We start from the raw sequence: 17,367 nt of genomic DNA, 5'->3' as shown, positions 1-17,367 counted from the left end.
TGCCTTGCTCTGATCCCTTGACCAGGCCGCGCACACTGGTTCCCCGTGAGTGGTTCGACCCACTCACCCCCTACGGTTCTAGACACTGGACTTAGATGCAGGAGCATTTATAGTGCAGAAAAATTCAACCAGACCAGATTTGAAGACCAGGGTTTAAATGGAAAAGGCTTTTAATGAGCGCTTGGGACTATTGTCCATGAATACTTATACAGTTCTATAAGACATATCTATAAGACACATACCGAATTACATGAATACTTTTGACTATGAATCATAAAACGCACAGTTCTACAAGACATGTACATGAATACCTTTTTCTCTGAATTCTAAAACGCACAGTTCTACAAGACATATACACGACTGTAAGATGGGGAACGTACGGCACATCGCAAACTTGACCAACACATATTCATTTACACACCCACGTTTATTCAAACCACCCTCCCCTCTACACTAAAACTATGTCCAGGATGTGCAGGATTGGGGTACATGCTCACCATGGGGCTATTACTGGGGTTACTGGCTGTTCGTGCTACTTCTCCGCTGCTTTCCGTGGGGGTCGTGCTTGTCCCCTGAGTTTCTTCCTTCCGTTTCTTGCGTTCCTGGCCAGTCGTTGCGAGCGTTGCTGTCCCTGTTGCGAGCGTTCCTGGCCAGTCGTTGCGAGCGTTGCTGTCCCTGTTGCGAGCGTTCCTGGCCAGTCGTTGCGAGCGTTGCTGTCCCTGCTGCGAGCGTGTCTTTCTTGATTGTCTTTTTCGTCTTCCTCCTGGCTTGCGTTCCTTGCAGGTTTTCTTGCATGAGTTGCAGGTTTCTTCTTGCCTGTCTTTTCTTCCTCCTGCATCCGTTTGACTTGAGTCTTTTCTTCCTCCTGCATCCGTTTGACTTCTTTCTTGCATGAGTTTAAAACCCAAAAGTCGTGGCCAGTTATACTAATTCTGGCCCGTCCTTTCTCCCGCCAGATCTTGGGATCTCTTTGTTTAAAAGATATGTATGAGTCCGGGGGTACCGGGGATGGCCAGACGGTGTTAATTGGTATTTCATTGCGAGGTGATGGGTTTAACTGGTTTCCCATCACCTACCAGGTAGTTTTCTATGGGCTATTGTGCCCCCTTAACGAGATTAACTGTGTAGGTCGGCTTGGGGCATTGTGAGTATGCTGATGTCTGGACTTCGACCTGGTTTCGCAGGTTTCTGCATGGCCAATACCCATCCATTGTTCTGGCCGTGGCTTTGCAGAAACCTAGAGACTGGGCTGTAAGGTTTTTGCTCTTGTGGCTGGTCACGAGGTCCTGCGGCCATTTTAGGACCCACATATTGTGACATCCCTTGGTAAACTGACCGCAGCCTTTCTCCGCTATCAGCCTCAGTCTCCCGTTTAAAATGTCCAAACTGCAGCTCTTTGGTTTGGTGTTGCTTTCAGAATGAGGGAAAACTTCTCAAATCTTACACATCTATAGCTCTGCCCTCATCAACCTTCTTGGTCACATCTTAATAAAATTCAATCAGATTTGTGAGACACGACCTCCCACATATAAAACCATGCAGGCTGATGAGATTTGTTTATCTTGGCACTAAGTTGGGCACAGACACTGTGGGCCAAGGGGCCTTTACCTGTGCTGTACTGTTCTATGTAAGCAAGGCTTTTGGTCAAGGTATTGATATTGAAGACACAAGGAACTGCAGACGCTGGTTTACAAAATAAGACACAACGTGCTGGAGTAACTCAGTGGGTCAGGCAGCATCTCTGGAGAACATGAATAGGTGATGTTGTACCAACGTACAAACCCATGACTATCCCTAATCAGCCCTTGTTCATCCACATGCCTGTATATCCTATCCCTCAGAATACTCTCCAGTAACCTACCAACTACAGATGTTAAGCTCACTGGCCTATAGTTCCCAGCATTTTCCCTGCAGCCCTCCTTGAAAAGAGGCCACCCTCCAGTCTCTCCTGTATTTAAGGATGACTCATAAATTTCAACCAGGGCTCCCGCAATTTCCTCTCTAGTTTCCCACAATGTCCTCAGATATATCTGACCAGGCCCTGGAGATTTGTCTACCTTCATAAACGACAGTACCTTTAGCACCTCTTCGACCGTAACACTGACTGCTCTCAAGACACTTCTACTGCAACAGCCTCCTCTATGGCGCACCCTCAAAAATCATCAATAAACTTCAATACATTCAAAACTCCGCTGCCCGTCTACTCACACACACCTCGATCCGTGACCATATCACCCCCGTCCTTTATAAACTCCACTGGCTCCCCATCCCCCAGAGAATCCAGTACAAAATCATCATATCATATATATCTACAGCCGGAAACAGGCCTTTTCGGCCCTCCAAGTCCGTGCCGCCCAGTGATCCCCGTACATTAACACTATCCTACACCCACTAGGGACAATTTTTACATTTACCCAGCCAATTAACCTACATACCTGCACGTCTTTGGAGTGTGGGAGGAAACCGAAGATCTCGGAGAAAACCCACGCAGGTCACGGGGAGAACGTACAAACTCCTTACAGTGCAGCACCCGTAGTCAGGATCGAACCTGTGTCTCCGGCGCTGCATTCGCTGTAAAGCAGCAACTCTACCGCTGCGCTGCCGTGCCGCCCAATCCTCCTCATAACATACAAAGCCCTCCATAACCTTGCCCCATCCTACCTGACCGACCTCCTCCACAGGCACACTCCCACCTGCACCCTCCGCTCTGCCGCTGCCAATCTCCTATCCCCCCACATCCGGACCAAACTCAGATCCTGGGGGGACAGGGCTTTCTCCATCGCTGCTCCCACCCTATGGAACTCACTACCCCAAAACGTTAGAGACTCCTCCACACTCACCACATTCAAAACATCACTGAAGTCTCACCTGTTCAGTACTGCCTTCAACCACTGAAGGTCACCTCACCTTCTGTCTCCTTTCTCTGTTCATTTATTTATTTACTTATTTATCTATTTATTCCCTATGTTCTCAAAATCTCTGTAAAGCGTCTTTGAGTATATGAAAAGCGCTATATAAATAAAATGCATTATTATTATTATTATTCCATTAACTGCCCCAAGTTCCTCCGTCCTGTCCTTCTCCTCGGTAAATACAGAGGAGAAATACTCATTGAAGACCTTGCCCATCTCCTGAGGCTCCACAGAGTTGACCGCTTTGATTCCTGAGGGGTCCCACTCTCTCTAGTTACCTCTTTCCCCCTTATGTATTTATAAAATCTCTTTGGATAGACCTTTATGCTATCTACCAGAGCTATCTCCTGGCCCCTTTTTGCCCTTCTGATTTCTTTTTTTAGTTTGCTATTTAGTTCCAAAAACTCCTCCAGGTTTGCACTTGATCCCAGCTGCCTATACCTGCCCCATGCATCCTTCTTATTCTGCACCAGATTAAAACCTCCATACCCTCTAGTTTGTAAGGCTATCTCCCTGATTTCCAGAGAATTTCTGTTGCAATAAGCCTTCATGGCGGCACTATGGTGCAGCGGTAGACCCACTACCCTACAGCGCCAGAGACCCGGGTTCCATCCCGACTACGGGTGCTGTCTGTACCGAGTTTGTACGTTCTCCCGTGTGGGTTTTCTCCGAAATCTTCGGTTTCCTCCCACACTCCAAAGATGTAGGTTTGTAGGTTAATTGGCTTGGTATTTTCGTAAAATTGTCCCTGATGTGTAGGGTAATATTCGTGTGCGGGGATCGCTGGTTGGTGCGGACTTGGTGGGCTAAAATCTTAAAATTTCAAGATTACGTCTTTTGAAGACTGTTTGGTGACTTGTAAATGGAGATCAAATTTATACAGATGCAGCCCAAAATCAATCAGGTAAAGACACAGAACCACTTCCTCCAATAAGTCGGTTTCTATGTTTCTCCATAAACTCTCGTCGGTTGCAAACTCTAAAAAGTGATTATTTAAGGTTATGCAATAACATAACTGATTGAATCACGTGTGAAATGCCCTGGTGCCGCAGAGCACTATTTCCTGATCCATTTACAATTTTCCAGTTTGGATGGTGGTGCTGTGAGATTCATTCAGGTTCATACTTGAATCTGGCATCTGAGATGTCCTCATTCTTTAGGGAATGTGGGTTCCCTTCTTCCATCATAGATGAGGCCTTCACTAGGGTCTCCTCGATATCCCACAGCTCAGTTCTTGCTCCCCGTCCCCCCAGTCACAACAGGGACAGAGAGTCCCCTGAGGCATAGAAACATAGAAAATAGGTGCAGGAGGAGGCCATTTGGTCCTTCGAGCCAGCACCACCATTCATTGTGATCATGGCTGATCATCCACAATCAGTAACTCATGCCTGCCTTCTCCCCATATCCCTTGATTCCACTAGCCCCTAGAGCTCCATCTAACTCTCTTTTAAATTCATCCAGTGAATTGGTCTCTACTGCCTTCTGTGGCAGAGAATTCCACAAATTCACAACTCTCTGGGTGAAAAAGTTTCTTCTCATCTCAGTTTTAAATGGCCTCCCCTTTATTCTTAGACTATGGCCCCAGGTTCCTGAATTACCTAGTCCTTACCTTTTACCCCATCAGCCAACATCTTTGCCACCTCTAACAGGATCCCACCACTTGCCACATCTTCCCATCTCCATCCCTTTCCACTTTGCAGTGTGTTTCAGAGCCATAGTGTGGAAACACACCCTTCGACCCAACTATTTCCAGCTGTGTTGCAACATTGTCAACATTGTCCGTTTCACTCTCCACTGGTGTTGAATGCAGCCAGGATGTCTAAAGATGTGGATTTCATCCTCATTACTCATGAAAATGCTTCCGTTCGCAATGTGATACTGTTATTTAAAACAATACTATATCACTAACTATACGGTATGTAGGTAAATTGGCTGGGTAAATGTAAAAATTGTCCCTAGTGTGTAGGATAGTGTTAATAGTGTTAGTGTGCGGGGATCGCTGGGTGGCACGGACTTGGTGGGCCGAAAAGGCCTGTTTCCGCGCTGTATATATATGATATGATATACCCACTGGCTCTTTTTTAAATGTGTTTCATTTAACTCTACTGTTTAAAAATAACACAATCTTTGGTATCAATAGTGAATACATTCTGGCAGCCAATTTTTGTTTTACTGGTGAGTTTACCAGTAAACAATGATAATTGACAAAATGGTGCTGTAAAGCCAACAGGTGGCACTAATTCAACAATAGTTACTATAATACGTTTATGCTTAGTTGTTAAACACTTTGTTCTAAAGGTTTCCCAACCAATTTTGAAAAGCTTTAATATTTTTGACAATATGAGATCTTTTGAAAATAGAATATGTTTTTAAGTGTGAAGATTCCTGTTTTCTGCAGGTCCCACGTGCCAGCCACCCAAAATGCAGATAGTTTAGAGATATAGCGTGGAAACAGGCCCTTCGGCCCATCGAGTCCACACCAACCAGCGAACCCCGCACATTAACACTATCCTACACACACTAAGGACAATTTTTACATTTACCAAGCCAATTAACCTACAAACCTGCACGTCTTTGGAGTGTGGGAGGAAACCAAAGATCTCGGAGAAAACCCACGCAGGTCACGGGGAGAACGTACAAACTCCGTACAGACAGCACCCGTAGTGGGGATGGAACCCGGGTCTCCGGGGCTGCATTCGCTGTAAGGCAGCAACTCTACCGCTGCGCCACCGTGCCACCCGTAAGTTTGTAAGTTTGCTGACGACACCAAAATTGGAGGAGTTGCAGACAGCTGAATACTATCTTCCCATCTCCACCCCTTTCCGCAGAGACCGTTCCCTCCACAACTCCCTGGTCCACTCCTCCCTTCCCACTCAAACCACCCCCTCCCCAGGTACTTTGCCCTGCAACCGCAGGAGATGCAACACCTATCACTATACCTCCCCCCTCAACTCCATCCAAGGACCCCGACAGTACTTTCAGGCGAGACAGAAAGATACTTTCAGATGGTCCCTGCACCTCCTCCAACCTCATCTACTGTATTCGCTGTTCCAGGTGTGGACTCCTATATATCTGCTGCAGAAATGGGCAGAGAAATGCAGACAGATGGTGGGGTGGTGCACTTTGGTAGGTTGAATGTAAGGGGGGGGGAGTATATAATTAATGGCAAGACCCTGAGCAGCATTGATGTGCACAGGGATCTTCGAGTTCAGGTTCAAGGGCTAAACATCCAAGGACGTACACGCCACTGGAGATAAATGGGTCTACTGTGGATAGGGTGAGCAGTTTTAAATACTTGGGAGTCCACAACACAGAGCATCTGACATGGGCAACGCACATTGCCGCACTGGTGGGTAAGGCAAAGCAGCGCCTTTACCACCTTAGACAGCTGAGGAAATTCAGAGTGTCTCTGAGGATCCTTCATTGCTTCTACTCTGGGGCTGTAGAGAGCATCCTGTCCGGCAACATTACAGCCTGGTTTGGGAACAGCTCTGCCCAGGACAGGATGGCCCTGCAGAGAGTAGTGCGTTCAGCAGAACTACACGCACCATGGGAACTACACTCGCCCCCCTGCAGGACCTATACATCAGGAGGTGCAGATCCAGAGCAAGCAAGATCATGAGGAACCCCTGCCACCCCAGTAACGGACTGTTCCAGATGCTATGATCAGGCAAACGCCTCCGCTGTCACGCTGTGAAAACGGAGAGGATGAGACGGAGTTTCTTCCCACAGGCCATCAGGACTGGCAACTTTTATAACTCCAGAGACTAATTTTTGTCTACACTATAGTAACTTATTAACTTTATTTATATGCTGTAACTGTAATTCTTTTTTGTGCACAATCCGCAGGCATTGCCACTTTCATTTCACTACACATCGTGTATGTGTATGTGACAAATAAACTTGACTTGACTCACTGAAAGTGTCTGCACAAGTAGATAGAGTGGTAAAGGAGACATATGGTATGCATGCCTTCACTGCTAGGGGCATTGAGTACAAGAGTCAGGAAGTCATGATGGAGATCTCCAGGACTTTGGCTAGGTTGCATTTGGAGTATTGTGTGCAGTTCTGGTCATCCCATTACAGGATAAATGTGGGGGCTTTGGAGAGGGTGCAAAGGAGGTTTACATCAATGCTGGGTAGACACAAAATGCTGGAGTAACTCAGCGGGACAGGCAGCATCTCTCGAGAGAAGGAATGGGCGAAGTTTCGGGTCGACACCCTTCTTCAAACTTCAATCTTGTTTCCCTTTCATCTGACTCTCAGCCTGAAAAAGAGTCTTGACCCAAAATTCATCTATTCCCTCTCTCCAGAGATGCTGCCTGTCCCGCTGAGTTACTCCAGAATTTTGTGTACCTTCGCTTTAAACCAGCATCTGCAGTTCTTTCCTACACATTACATCAATGCTGGCTGGATTAGAAGGTTTCAGCTACAGGGATAGACTTCGTTGTTTTTTCCGGGAACGTTGGAGGTTGAGGGGACACATATTAGAAATATATAAAATTATGAGGGGCACAGATAGGGTAGACAGTTGGAACTCTTTTCCTAGCATGGAAAGGACTAACACTAGAGGGCACAGCTGGAAGGTGAGGGCGAGAGAGTTTAATGGGGACGTGCAGTGCATGTTTTTTTTACACAGATAGTGGGGGCCTGGAACGTGCTGCCAGGGGGTTGTGGTAGAGGCGGATATGATAGTGATGTTTCAGAGGCTTGTAGATAGGCAGAATGAAGTGCAGGGATACAGGGATATGGATCGAGTCAGTTAGGCAGATGAGATCAGTTTAACTTGGCATGATGTTGTGCACCAACATAGTGGGCTCAAGGGCCCTTTCCTGCTCTGTACCTCTCTGTGTTCGAAATGCCCAAACAGTATCGAGTAAAATGTTTGATGATTAAAGTGTCTAGGATCTGAACCTCGTGAGAATCATTCTCGGATCACTGGAGAAAGATAGTTGGCAGCAATCTCCTTATCATTTAGTTTCAACAATCCAGAGTCCAATATGAATTCATGTGAACCAAAGAAAGTTACATTTATTAAAAATGCATTTAAGACTCATTGTAAAAACATTCATGAATTCAGTAATTAACAGTACTGTTAACGTACCAGTAATCAATCATAGCTGAATAGAATGTCCATTTATCTTTTATTGAAGTTACAGAAGTTTGTAGAAATTGAATAAGAGCAATGAATATGGCCAAATGTTTTATGCAAGGGCTGGGAGAAGGGGGTAAAGAGATGGAGGGGATGGTGGGCTATCAAACCTAACATCTGTTTTTTAAATAAGCGAAGTATCTATAAGGATGACAATATATTCCTGGTTACAACTGTCCTCGAATGGTCAACTGAAATGAACATTCAGTAAACATTCTAACGTATTTCCCTTATATCAGTGATTGATCAATTTATCATCAGTGTACACATGAACAAACTTTTCAAACATACCATGTAGTAGTGGTTATGTCACAATTGAAAAATAAAAGCACAAAAATGTTTACACTCTTTTACAGGTAAATAAAAGATCATATTGATTTAAACAGGTTTACCTTCAAGGGCATAGCATAGTTCAATTTTATTACCTATTACATAATTAGCTTCTTACATACAAATATTGACAAAGTTTGGCTTGTGCTTCAAAGCCTTTTGAGTCTATCGAGTCCACAATGCAGATCATAGTTGGCCATCATTGGGAGGGTGATCTCTGCTGCTGCTGCTGCTGCTGCTGGCTCGTTCCTCACCCTCTGATATGGATTCAATCTCACCACTTGCAGCCTCTTCCCCCTTCTCCACCGCTTTACTGTACTCTGGCTCCAGGCCCTCTGGGCAGGGTAGCTTCAGCAGCTCTTCACGTAGTTGTGCAGTGTGACGCTGCAAGACAATCAGCCGGCAATCAAGTCAGTTTTAGAAACATAGAAAATAGGTGCAGGAGGAGGCCATTTGGCCCTTCAAGCCAGCACCGCCATTCATTGGGATCAGGGCTGATCATCCACAATCAGTAACCCGTGCCTGCCTTCTCACCATATCCCTTGATTCCACTAGCCCCTAGAGCTGTATCTAACTCTCTTTTAAATTCATCCAGGGAATTGGCCTCCACTGCCCTCTGTGGCAGAGAATTCCACAAATTCACAACTCTCTGGGTGAATTTTGTGCTTATACATTTAGTCGGTTGTACTTCGGAAACCCCATTTGTAAAATCAGGACTGCGCCTTGAAAATGTAGGGCAGTTTGTTTGAAACAAACAGAAATGATTTATGTAGGAAGGAACTGCAGATTCTGTTTTACACCAACAGTAGACACAAACAGCGGGACAGGCAGCATCTTGGATACAAGGAATGGGTGAGGTTTGGAACGAGACCCTTCTTCAGACTGAGAGTCAGGGCAGAGGGAGACGAGAGATAAGGAAGGGTTATGGAAAAGTGAAGGAAAAAAAACCTGCAGATGCTAATTAGAATCGAAGGTAGCCACAAAATGCTGGAGTAACTCAGCGGGACAGGTAGCATCTCGGGAGAGATGTCTGAAGAAGGGTCTCGACCCAAAACGTCACTCATTCCTTTTCTCCCGAGATGCTGCCTGACCCTCTGAGTTACTCCAGCATTTTGTGTCTACCTTATGGAAATGTGATATAGATATGGAAGATATGTGGAAATGAAGGGCCGAATGGCCTCCTCCTCCACCTATTTTCTATGTTTCTATGATTTACATGGGCAGTGATAGAATTGGAATAGCAGGGCAAGGTAGCATTGACCAGCAGAGTGGCTCAGCTGGAAGAGTTGCTACCTCCCTGCTCCAACAAACTAGATGCATCCTAATAACATATAACATATAACAACTACAGCATGGAAACAGGCCCGTTCGGCCCTACCAGTCCACGCCGACCATTCGCCCTGACCTAGTCTCATCTCTGATGCTGTCTGTGTGGAGTTGGCATGTTCACCCTGTGAATGCATGTGCATCCCTCTGATGCTCTGGATTGGTCCTGGTTTCAAAACATGTGCGGGTTGATGGATTGATTGGCTGTCGCGAAATGTCCCTGCAGATAAAAGACTTAGATGATGGAATCTGAATCAAAAATCAATGTTGGAAAAACTCAATAGGTCGAGCAGCATCCGTGGATCTGTGCTTCTACGATCTCGACCTTCCTTCACACAATTCTTCCAGTGTTGTGTAAATTGTCCTGAGTGTGAGGTGTGTGGCAATACGTGGGGTGATGGCATGTGGGGAAGATAACAGAATGAAATGTAAGTGAGTGCTTGCAGCAGACCGCCTGTTTCCAATACTGCATGACTCTATATTGGCAAAGACAATCTACTCCAGATATATCAGCACTTCTGTTGCTACATTCCAACATTTTTCAAAACCTTTAAAATGTCACCTCTCTTATCCTTAAGTTGTGACCCCTAGTTCTGGACTTCCCCAACATCGGGATCAATCTTCCCGCATCTAGCCTCTCTAACCCCTTAAGAATTTTATATGTTTCTATAAGATCCCCCCTCAGTCTTCTAAATTCCAGCGAGTATAAGCCTAGTCTATCCAGTCTTTCTTCATATGAAAGTCCTGCCATCCCAGGGATCAATCTGGTGAACCTTTTCTGTACTCCCTCTAAGGCTAGAATGTCTTTCCTCAGATTAGGAGACCAAAACTGTACACAATACTCCAGGTGCGGTCTCACCAAGGCCCTGTACAACTGCAGCAGAACCTCCCTGCTCCTATACTCAAATCCTCTTGCTATGAATGCTAACATACCATTCGCTTTCTTCACTGCCTGCTGCACCTGCACGCTTGCTTTCAATGACTGGTGCACCATGACACCCAGGTCACGTTGCATCTCCCCTTTTCCTAATTGGCCACCATTCAGGTAATACTCTGCTTTCCTGTTCTTGCCGCCAAAGTGGATAACCTCACATTTATCCACATTATATTGCATCTGCCATGTATTTGCCCACTCACCTAATCTATCCAAGTCACTCTGCAGCCTCCTAGCATCCTCCTCGCAGCTAACACTGCCACCCAACTTCGTGTCATCCGCAAACTTAGAGATGTTACATTCAATTCCCTCATCCAAATCATTAATATATATTGTAAATAACTGGGGTCCCAGCACTGAGCCTTGCGGTACCCCACTAGTCACTGCCTGCCATTCCGAAAAGGACCCGTTTATTCCTACTCTTTGCTTCCTGTCGGCCAACCAATTTTCTATCCACCTCAACACTGAACCCCCAATACCGTGTGCTTTAAGTTTGTCCACCAATCTCCTATGTGGGACCTTGTCGAAGGCCTTCTGAAAGTCCAGATATAACACATCGACTGGTTCTCCCTTATCCACTCTACTAGTTACAACTGTAACATAACATCCTAACTCCTAGACTTAGACACAAAATGCTGGAGTAACTCAGCGGGACTGGCAGCATCTCTGGAGAGAAGGAATGGGTGATGTTTCAGGTCGAGACTCTTCTTCAGACTTCAGATAGCATTAAGGACAATCCCAAGCGATTTTATAAATACACAAGGGGGAAAAGGGTAACTAGAGAGAGAGAGAGAGAGAGAGAGAGAGAGAGAGGGGACCTTTCAGGAACAGCCGACTCTGTGAGGAGCCACAGGAGATGGACAAGGTCCTCAATGAGTATTTCTCCTCTGTATTTACCGAGGAGAAAGGCAAGAGGACGGAGGAACTTGGGGCAGTCAATGGAAGTATCTTGAGAGTAGTCAGTGTTGGTAGACAAATCTCCAGGCCTGATCAGATATATCCAAGGACATTGCAGGAAACTAGAGAGGAAATTGCGGGAGCCCTGGTTGAAATGTATGAGTCGTCATTAAATACAGGAGACTGGAGGGTGGCAGATGTTGTGCCTCTATTCTGGAAGGGCTGTAGGGAAAATGCTGGGAACTATCGGCTAGTGAGCTTAACATCTGTAGTTGGTGAGTCACTGGAGAGTATTTTGAGGGATAGGATATACAGGTATTTGGATGGGCAAGGGCTGATTCGGGATAGTCAGCATGGTTTTGTACGTGGGAGGTCGTGTCTCACAAATCTGATTGAGTTTTCTGAAGACGTGACCAAAAAGGTTGATGAGGGCAGAGCTGTAGATGTTGTGTACATGGACTTCAGTAAGGCATTCGACAAGGTTCCTTGGTTCGCATGGTAGGCTGCTCTGGAAGGTTAGATCGCATTGGATCCAAGGAGAGATAGCTGAATGGATAGCAAATTGACTCCATGGAAGGAAGCAGAGGGTGATGGTGGAAGGTTGCTTCTCGGACTGGAGGCCTGTGACTAGTGGTGTGACAATTGACAATAGACAATAGGTGCAGGAGGAGGCCATTCGGCCCTTCGAGCCAGCACCGCCATTCAATGTGATCATGGCTGATCATTCTCAATCAGTACCCCGTTCCTGCCTTCTCCCCATACCCCCTGACTCCGCTATCCTTAAGAGCTCTATCTAGCTCTCTCTTGAATGCATTCAGAGAATTGGCCTCCACTGCCTTCTGAGGCAGAGAATTCCACAGATTCACAACTCTCTGACTGAATTTTTTTTTCCTCATCTCAGTTCTAAATGGCCTACCCCTTATTCTTAAACTGTGGCCCCTTGTTCTGGACTCCCCCAACATTGGGAACATGTTTCCTGCCTCTAACGTATCCAACACCTTAATAATCTTATACGTTTCGATAAGATCCGCTCTCATCCTTCGAAATTCCAGTGTATACAAGCCTAGTCGTTCCAGACTTTCAACATATGACAGTCCCACCATTCCGGGAATTAACCTAGTAAACCTACGCTGCACGCCCTCAATAGCAAGAATATCCTTCCTCAAATTTGGAGACCAAAACTGCACACAGTACTCCAGGTGCGGTCTCACTAGGGCCCTGTACAACTGCAGAAGGACCTCTTTGCTCCTATACTCAACTCCCCTTGTTAGGAAGGCCAACATTCCATTGGCTTTCTTCACTGCCTGCTGTACCTGCATGCTTCCTTTCAGTGACTGATGCACTAGGACACCCAGATCTCGTGCCTCAGGGTTCAGTGCTGGGCCTGTTACTGTTTGTCATCTACATCAATGATTTGGATGAGAACATACATGGCAAGATTAGCAAGTTTGCAGGTGACACAAAAGCAGGTAGTTTTGCAGATAGTGCAGATGGTTGTGAAAAATTGCAGCAGGATCTTGATCGATTGGCCAGGTGGCTGAGAAATGGTTGATGGAATTTAATACAGAGAAATGTGAGGTGTTGCATTGTGGGAAGTCTAACATTGGCAGGACCAACACAATTAATGTTAGGCCTCTGGGAAGTGTTTTTGGAGCAGAGGGATCTAGGAGTGCAGGTGTATGGTTGTTTGAGGGTGGAGTCGCAGGTAGATAACCTGGCCAAAAAGGCTTTTGGCACATTGGCCTTCATCAGTCAGAGTATTGAGTATGGAAGTTGGAAGGTCATGTTGCAGTTGTATAAGACGTTGGTGAGACTGCATTTAGAGTATTGTGTTTACTTCTGGGCACTATTTTATAGGAAAGATGTTGTCAAGCTCGAAAGGGTACAGAGAAGATTTAAGAGGATATTGACAGGACTAGAGGGTGTGAGCTATAGGGAGAAGTTGAGTAGGCTGGGTCTCTATTCCTTGGAGCACAGGAGGATGAGGGGTGATCTTATAGAGGTGTACAAAATCATGTGAGGAATAGATCGGGTAGATGCACAGTCTCTTGCCCAGAGAAGGTGAATCGAGGACCAGAGGACATAGGTTTAAGGTGAAGCGGAAAAGATTTAACAGGAATGCGAGGGGTAACTTTTTCACACAAAAGCTTGTATGGAACAAGCTGCCAGAGGAGGTTGTTGAGGCTGGGACTTCCCAACATTTAAGAAACAGTTAGACAGTTATCTGGATAGGACAGGTTTGGAGGGATATAGACCAAACGCAGGCAGGTGGGACTAGTGTAGCTGGGATATGTTAGCCAGTGTGGGCAAGTTGGACTGAAGGGCCTGTTTCCATGCTGTATCTCAAAAACTATACCACCCATTTTTGTGTCATCTGCAAACTTACTAATCATGCCGTGTACATTCCCATCCAAATTATTGATATAGATGACAAACATGAATAGACCCAGCACTGATCTCTGACGCACACCACTAGTCACAAGCCTTGCACCACCACCCTGTTTCCTACCATGAAGTCAATTCTGTATCTGGTTAGCAGTTCTCCCCGGATCCCATGTGACCTAACTTGCCTTGTGTGGACCTTTCAAGGACCTTGCTGAATTCCATATGGACTACACTTACCACCCTGCTCTCATCAACCTTCTTGGTTACTTCTTCAAAAAACCCCATCAAATTCGTGAGACATGATCTCCCACACACTGACTATTCCCCATCAACCCCCACCTTTCTAAATGCATGAATATCTTATCCTTCAGTACCCTCTCCTGTAATTTTCCTACCACAGACATTAAGCTTAGAAGAATGATTCAGATTAGAAGAATGAGGGGGGACCTCATTGAAATGTCGAATAGTGAAAGGCTTGGATAGTGGATGTGGAGATGATGTTTCCACTAGTGGGAAGTCTAGGACTAGAGGTCACAGCCTCAGAATTAAAGGATGTTCTTTTAGGAAGGAGATGAGGAGAAATTTCTTTAATCAGACGGTGGTGAATCTGTGGAATTATTTGCCACAAGGCTGTGGAGGCCAAGTCAGTGGATTTTTTAAAGGCAGAAATAGTTAGATTGTTGATTAGTGCGGATGTCAGATGTTATGGGGAGAAGGCAGGAGAATGGGGTTAGGAGGGAGAGATAGATCAGCCATGATTGAATGGCGGAGTAGACTTGATAGGCCGAATGGCCTCATTCTACTCCTATCCCTTATGACCTTCCTGGTCTATAGTTCACAAGTTTGTCTTTGCAGTCCTTCTTAAATAGAGGCACAACATTAGACACCCTCAAGTCTATGGCACCTAACTCATGGTTTAACGATGTTTCATATATCTCAGCCAGGGCTCCTGCAATTTCTCCTTTAGCTTTCCACAGTGTCCTTGCATATAGTTGATCAGGCCCAGGTGATTTATCTACCTTCATACGTTATCGGGCATCCAGCACTTCAACTGTAATACGGACTGTCCTCATTAACTTTCCCAAATTTGCTAGTCTTCATGATTTTCTCCACAGTAAAAACAGAGAAGAAATACTTAGAGGACCTTGCCCATCTCCTGCGGCTCCACACATAGTTGACTACTTTGGTTTCTGAGCAGCTATTATCTCCCGAAATCCCCAGAGTCTGATGGGATCTAGCCCATGTTATTAGAGGCAGATTGACGAAGATCTTTGTGTCTTCTCTAGCGACACAAGTCATCCCGGAGGACTGGAGAGTAGTCTCTTTAGAAATTTTATGCTTAGGAACTAATGCTATTCCTTTGTTTATGAAGAGAAGCAGAGAGAATTATATGCCAGTGAACCTCGTGTGATGGAAATGAAGCTATTGGAGAGAATTCTTCATGTTAGGATTTACTTCCATTTAGAAGGGAATGGGTTAATTAGGGACAGTTAGTTTGGCTTTGTACACGGCAGGTCATATCTTACTAACTTGATTGAGTTTTTTTGAAGAAATGATGAAGATGATAGATGAGGGTAGGGTTCTCGATGGATTTTAGTAAGACATTTGATAAAGTCCCCCATGGTAGGCTGATACAGAAGATTAAGTTGCATAGGTCGACTTGGTCGTATGGATTCAGTGGAGTTTTGCAGCGATCTATGCTGGCAACGCTGTTGTTTGTGATGTATTTAAATGTCTTGGACATAAATGTTAGTAAGTTTGCAGATGACACCAAGATAGCTGGGAGCGTAGACTGTGAGGAATGCTAGGTATAGCATGAGATATATGCAGAAATATATATAGTGAAAAATATATAGTGACAGAAATGGGCGGAAAAATGGCAGATGGAGTTTAATCTGAGCAAGTGTGTGAGGTGTAATACTTTGGGAGTGGAATGTAAGGGGAAAATATGCAATCAATAACATGACTCTTAACAGCATTGCTGAACAGAGGGATCTTGGTGAAAGTGGCAACATGCCACCAGAGTGGTAAAGAAGGCTACTCTTGCCTTCGTTGTCGGCACATTAAGCAGAAGAGTCAGGAAGTCATGATGCAGCTTTACACGACTTTGGTTCGGCCCCTATTGCATGCAGTTCTGGTCGCCCCATTACAGGAAGGATAAGAAGGCTTTTGAAAGGTGCTTTAGCAAAATGATGTCTGGAATTGGGGATAGCAGCTACAGAGAGAGGTTGAACAGACATGAATTAGTTTGGTTTAGTTTAGAGATACAGTGCAGAAACAGGCCCTTCGGCCCACCGAGTCCATGCCAGCATTCCCCGCCCACTAACACTATCCTACACACACAACAGACAATTTACATTTTACCAAGCCAATTAGCCTACAAACCTGTACATCTTTGGAGTGTGGGAGAAAACCGGAGCACCCGGAGAAAACCCACACGGCCACAGGGGGAACGTACAAACTCCGTACCGACAGCATCCACAGTCAGGATCGAATCTGGGAGTCTGGCGCTGTGAGGCAGCAACTCTACCGCGCGCCATTGTGCCGCCCACGTTTTCTCAAGAATGTGAAAGGTTATGGGAGATCTGACAGAAGTATATAAAGTTATGGGAGGCATAGATAGGATAGACAGTTTTCCAGGATGGAAATGTCAAATACTAGTTTTAAGGTGAGAGAGGCAAAGTTTACAGAAGCAAATTAACCTGCAAATCTGCCCTTGTTGGAGTGTGGGAGGAAACCTGCACTCAGGATTGGACTGGGGTCTCTTAGACACTGTCAGACAGCAACTCTACTGCCATGCCACAGCTTGCTAAGAATAAGAAGTCCCAACCCTTACATTGAATCAAAATGGTACCCTTTGACCTACAAGTGTATCCATTTTGACTATCCCAACTAATACACTCACACTGGTTGAGTTTTTACTTAGTGACTGAGTTTATTATGCAGTAACCATATCGATAAATGCTGTTGAAGTGTAAAGAACCATTTTGCTGACATTACCTTCAAGGCAGCTGCATGATGTGACATTGTCCTGCCAACCCGCTTGTCACTGCTGTACTGTTGAATGTCAGCAATCCACTCCTCACACTGGGCCATTACTTCAACTCTCTTCAAGTAATAATGTTTTTGTATGACCTAGAACAGATAGAGTCAAAATGTCAGAGAGGCATACAGTGTAGAAACAGGTCCTTCGGCCCAACTTGCCCTCATCGACCAGCGTGTCCCATCTACACAAGTCCCACCTGCCTGCGTTTGGCCCATATCAACATGACCTCCCAACTTCTATACTCACTATTCTAATTGATGAAGGCCAAAGTGCAGAAAGCCATTTTGACCACCCTATCTACCTGCAATGCCACTGGCAATGAACTATGTACCTGCACTTCTAGATCACTTGCAACAAACTATGTACCTGCACTTCTAGATCTCTG

The 17,367-nt window shown here is 45.4% G+C and overlaps 1 protein-coding gene across 6 annotated transcripts in view; it reads right to left on the bottom strand.

Moving 5' to 3' along the window:
• Window positions 1-7,962: 7,962 nt before the first annotated feature.
• birc6 (baculoviral IAP repeat containing 6) overlaps window positions 7,963-17,367 on the bottom strand; it is a 356,853-nt gene continuing 347,448 nt past the window's right edge. For all 6 annotated transcript variants that reach the window (XM_078404650.1, XM_078404651.1, XM_078404652.1 and 3 more), the window contains 2 exons: window positions 16,937-17,071; window positions 7,963-8,778 (listed from right to left, as the gene is read on the bottom strand). In XM_078404650.1, the coding sequence (XP_078260776.1) occupies window positions 8,581-8,778; window positions 16,937-17,071 (333 nt within the window). In that variant the 3' untranslated portion in view covers window positions 7,963-8,580. The remainder of the gene's footprint in view (window positions 8,779-16,936; window positions 17,072-17,367) is intronic.

The sequence above is a fragment of the Rhinoraja longicauda genome, chromosome 9 (genome assembly GCF_053455715.1).
Source record: "Rhinoraja longicauda isolate Sanriku21f chromosome 9, sRhiLon1.1, whole genome shotgun sequence".
NCBI lineage: Eukaryota > Metazoa > Chordata > Chondrichthyes > Rajiformes > Arhynchobatidae > Rhinoraja > Rhinoraja longicauda.
This window is presented reverse-complemented; position numbering and strand designations above follow the sequence as displayed.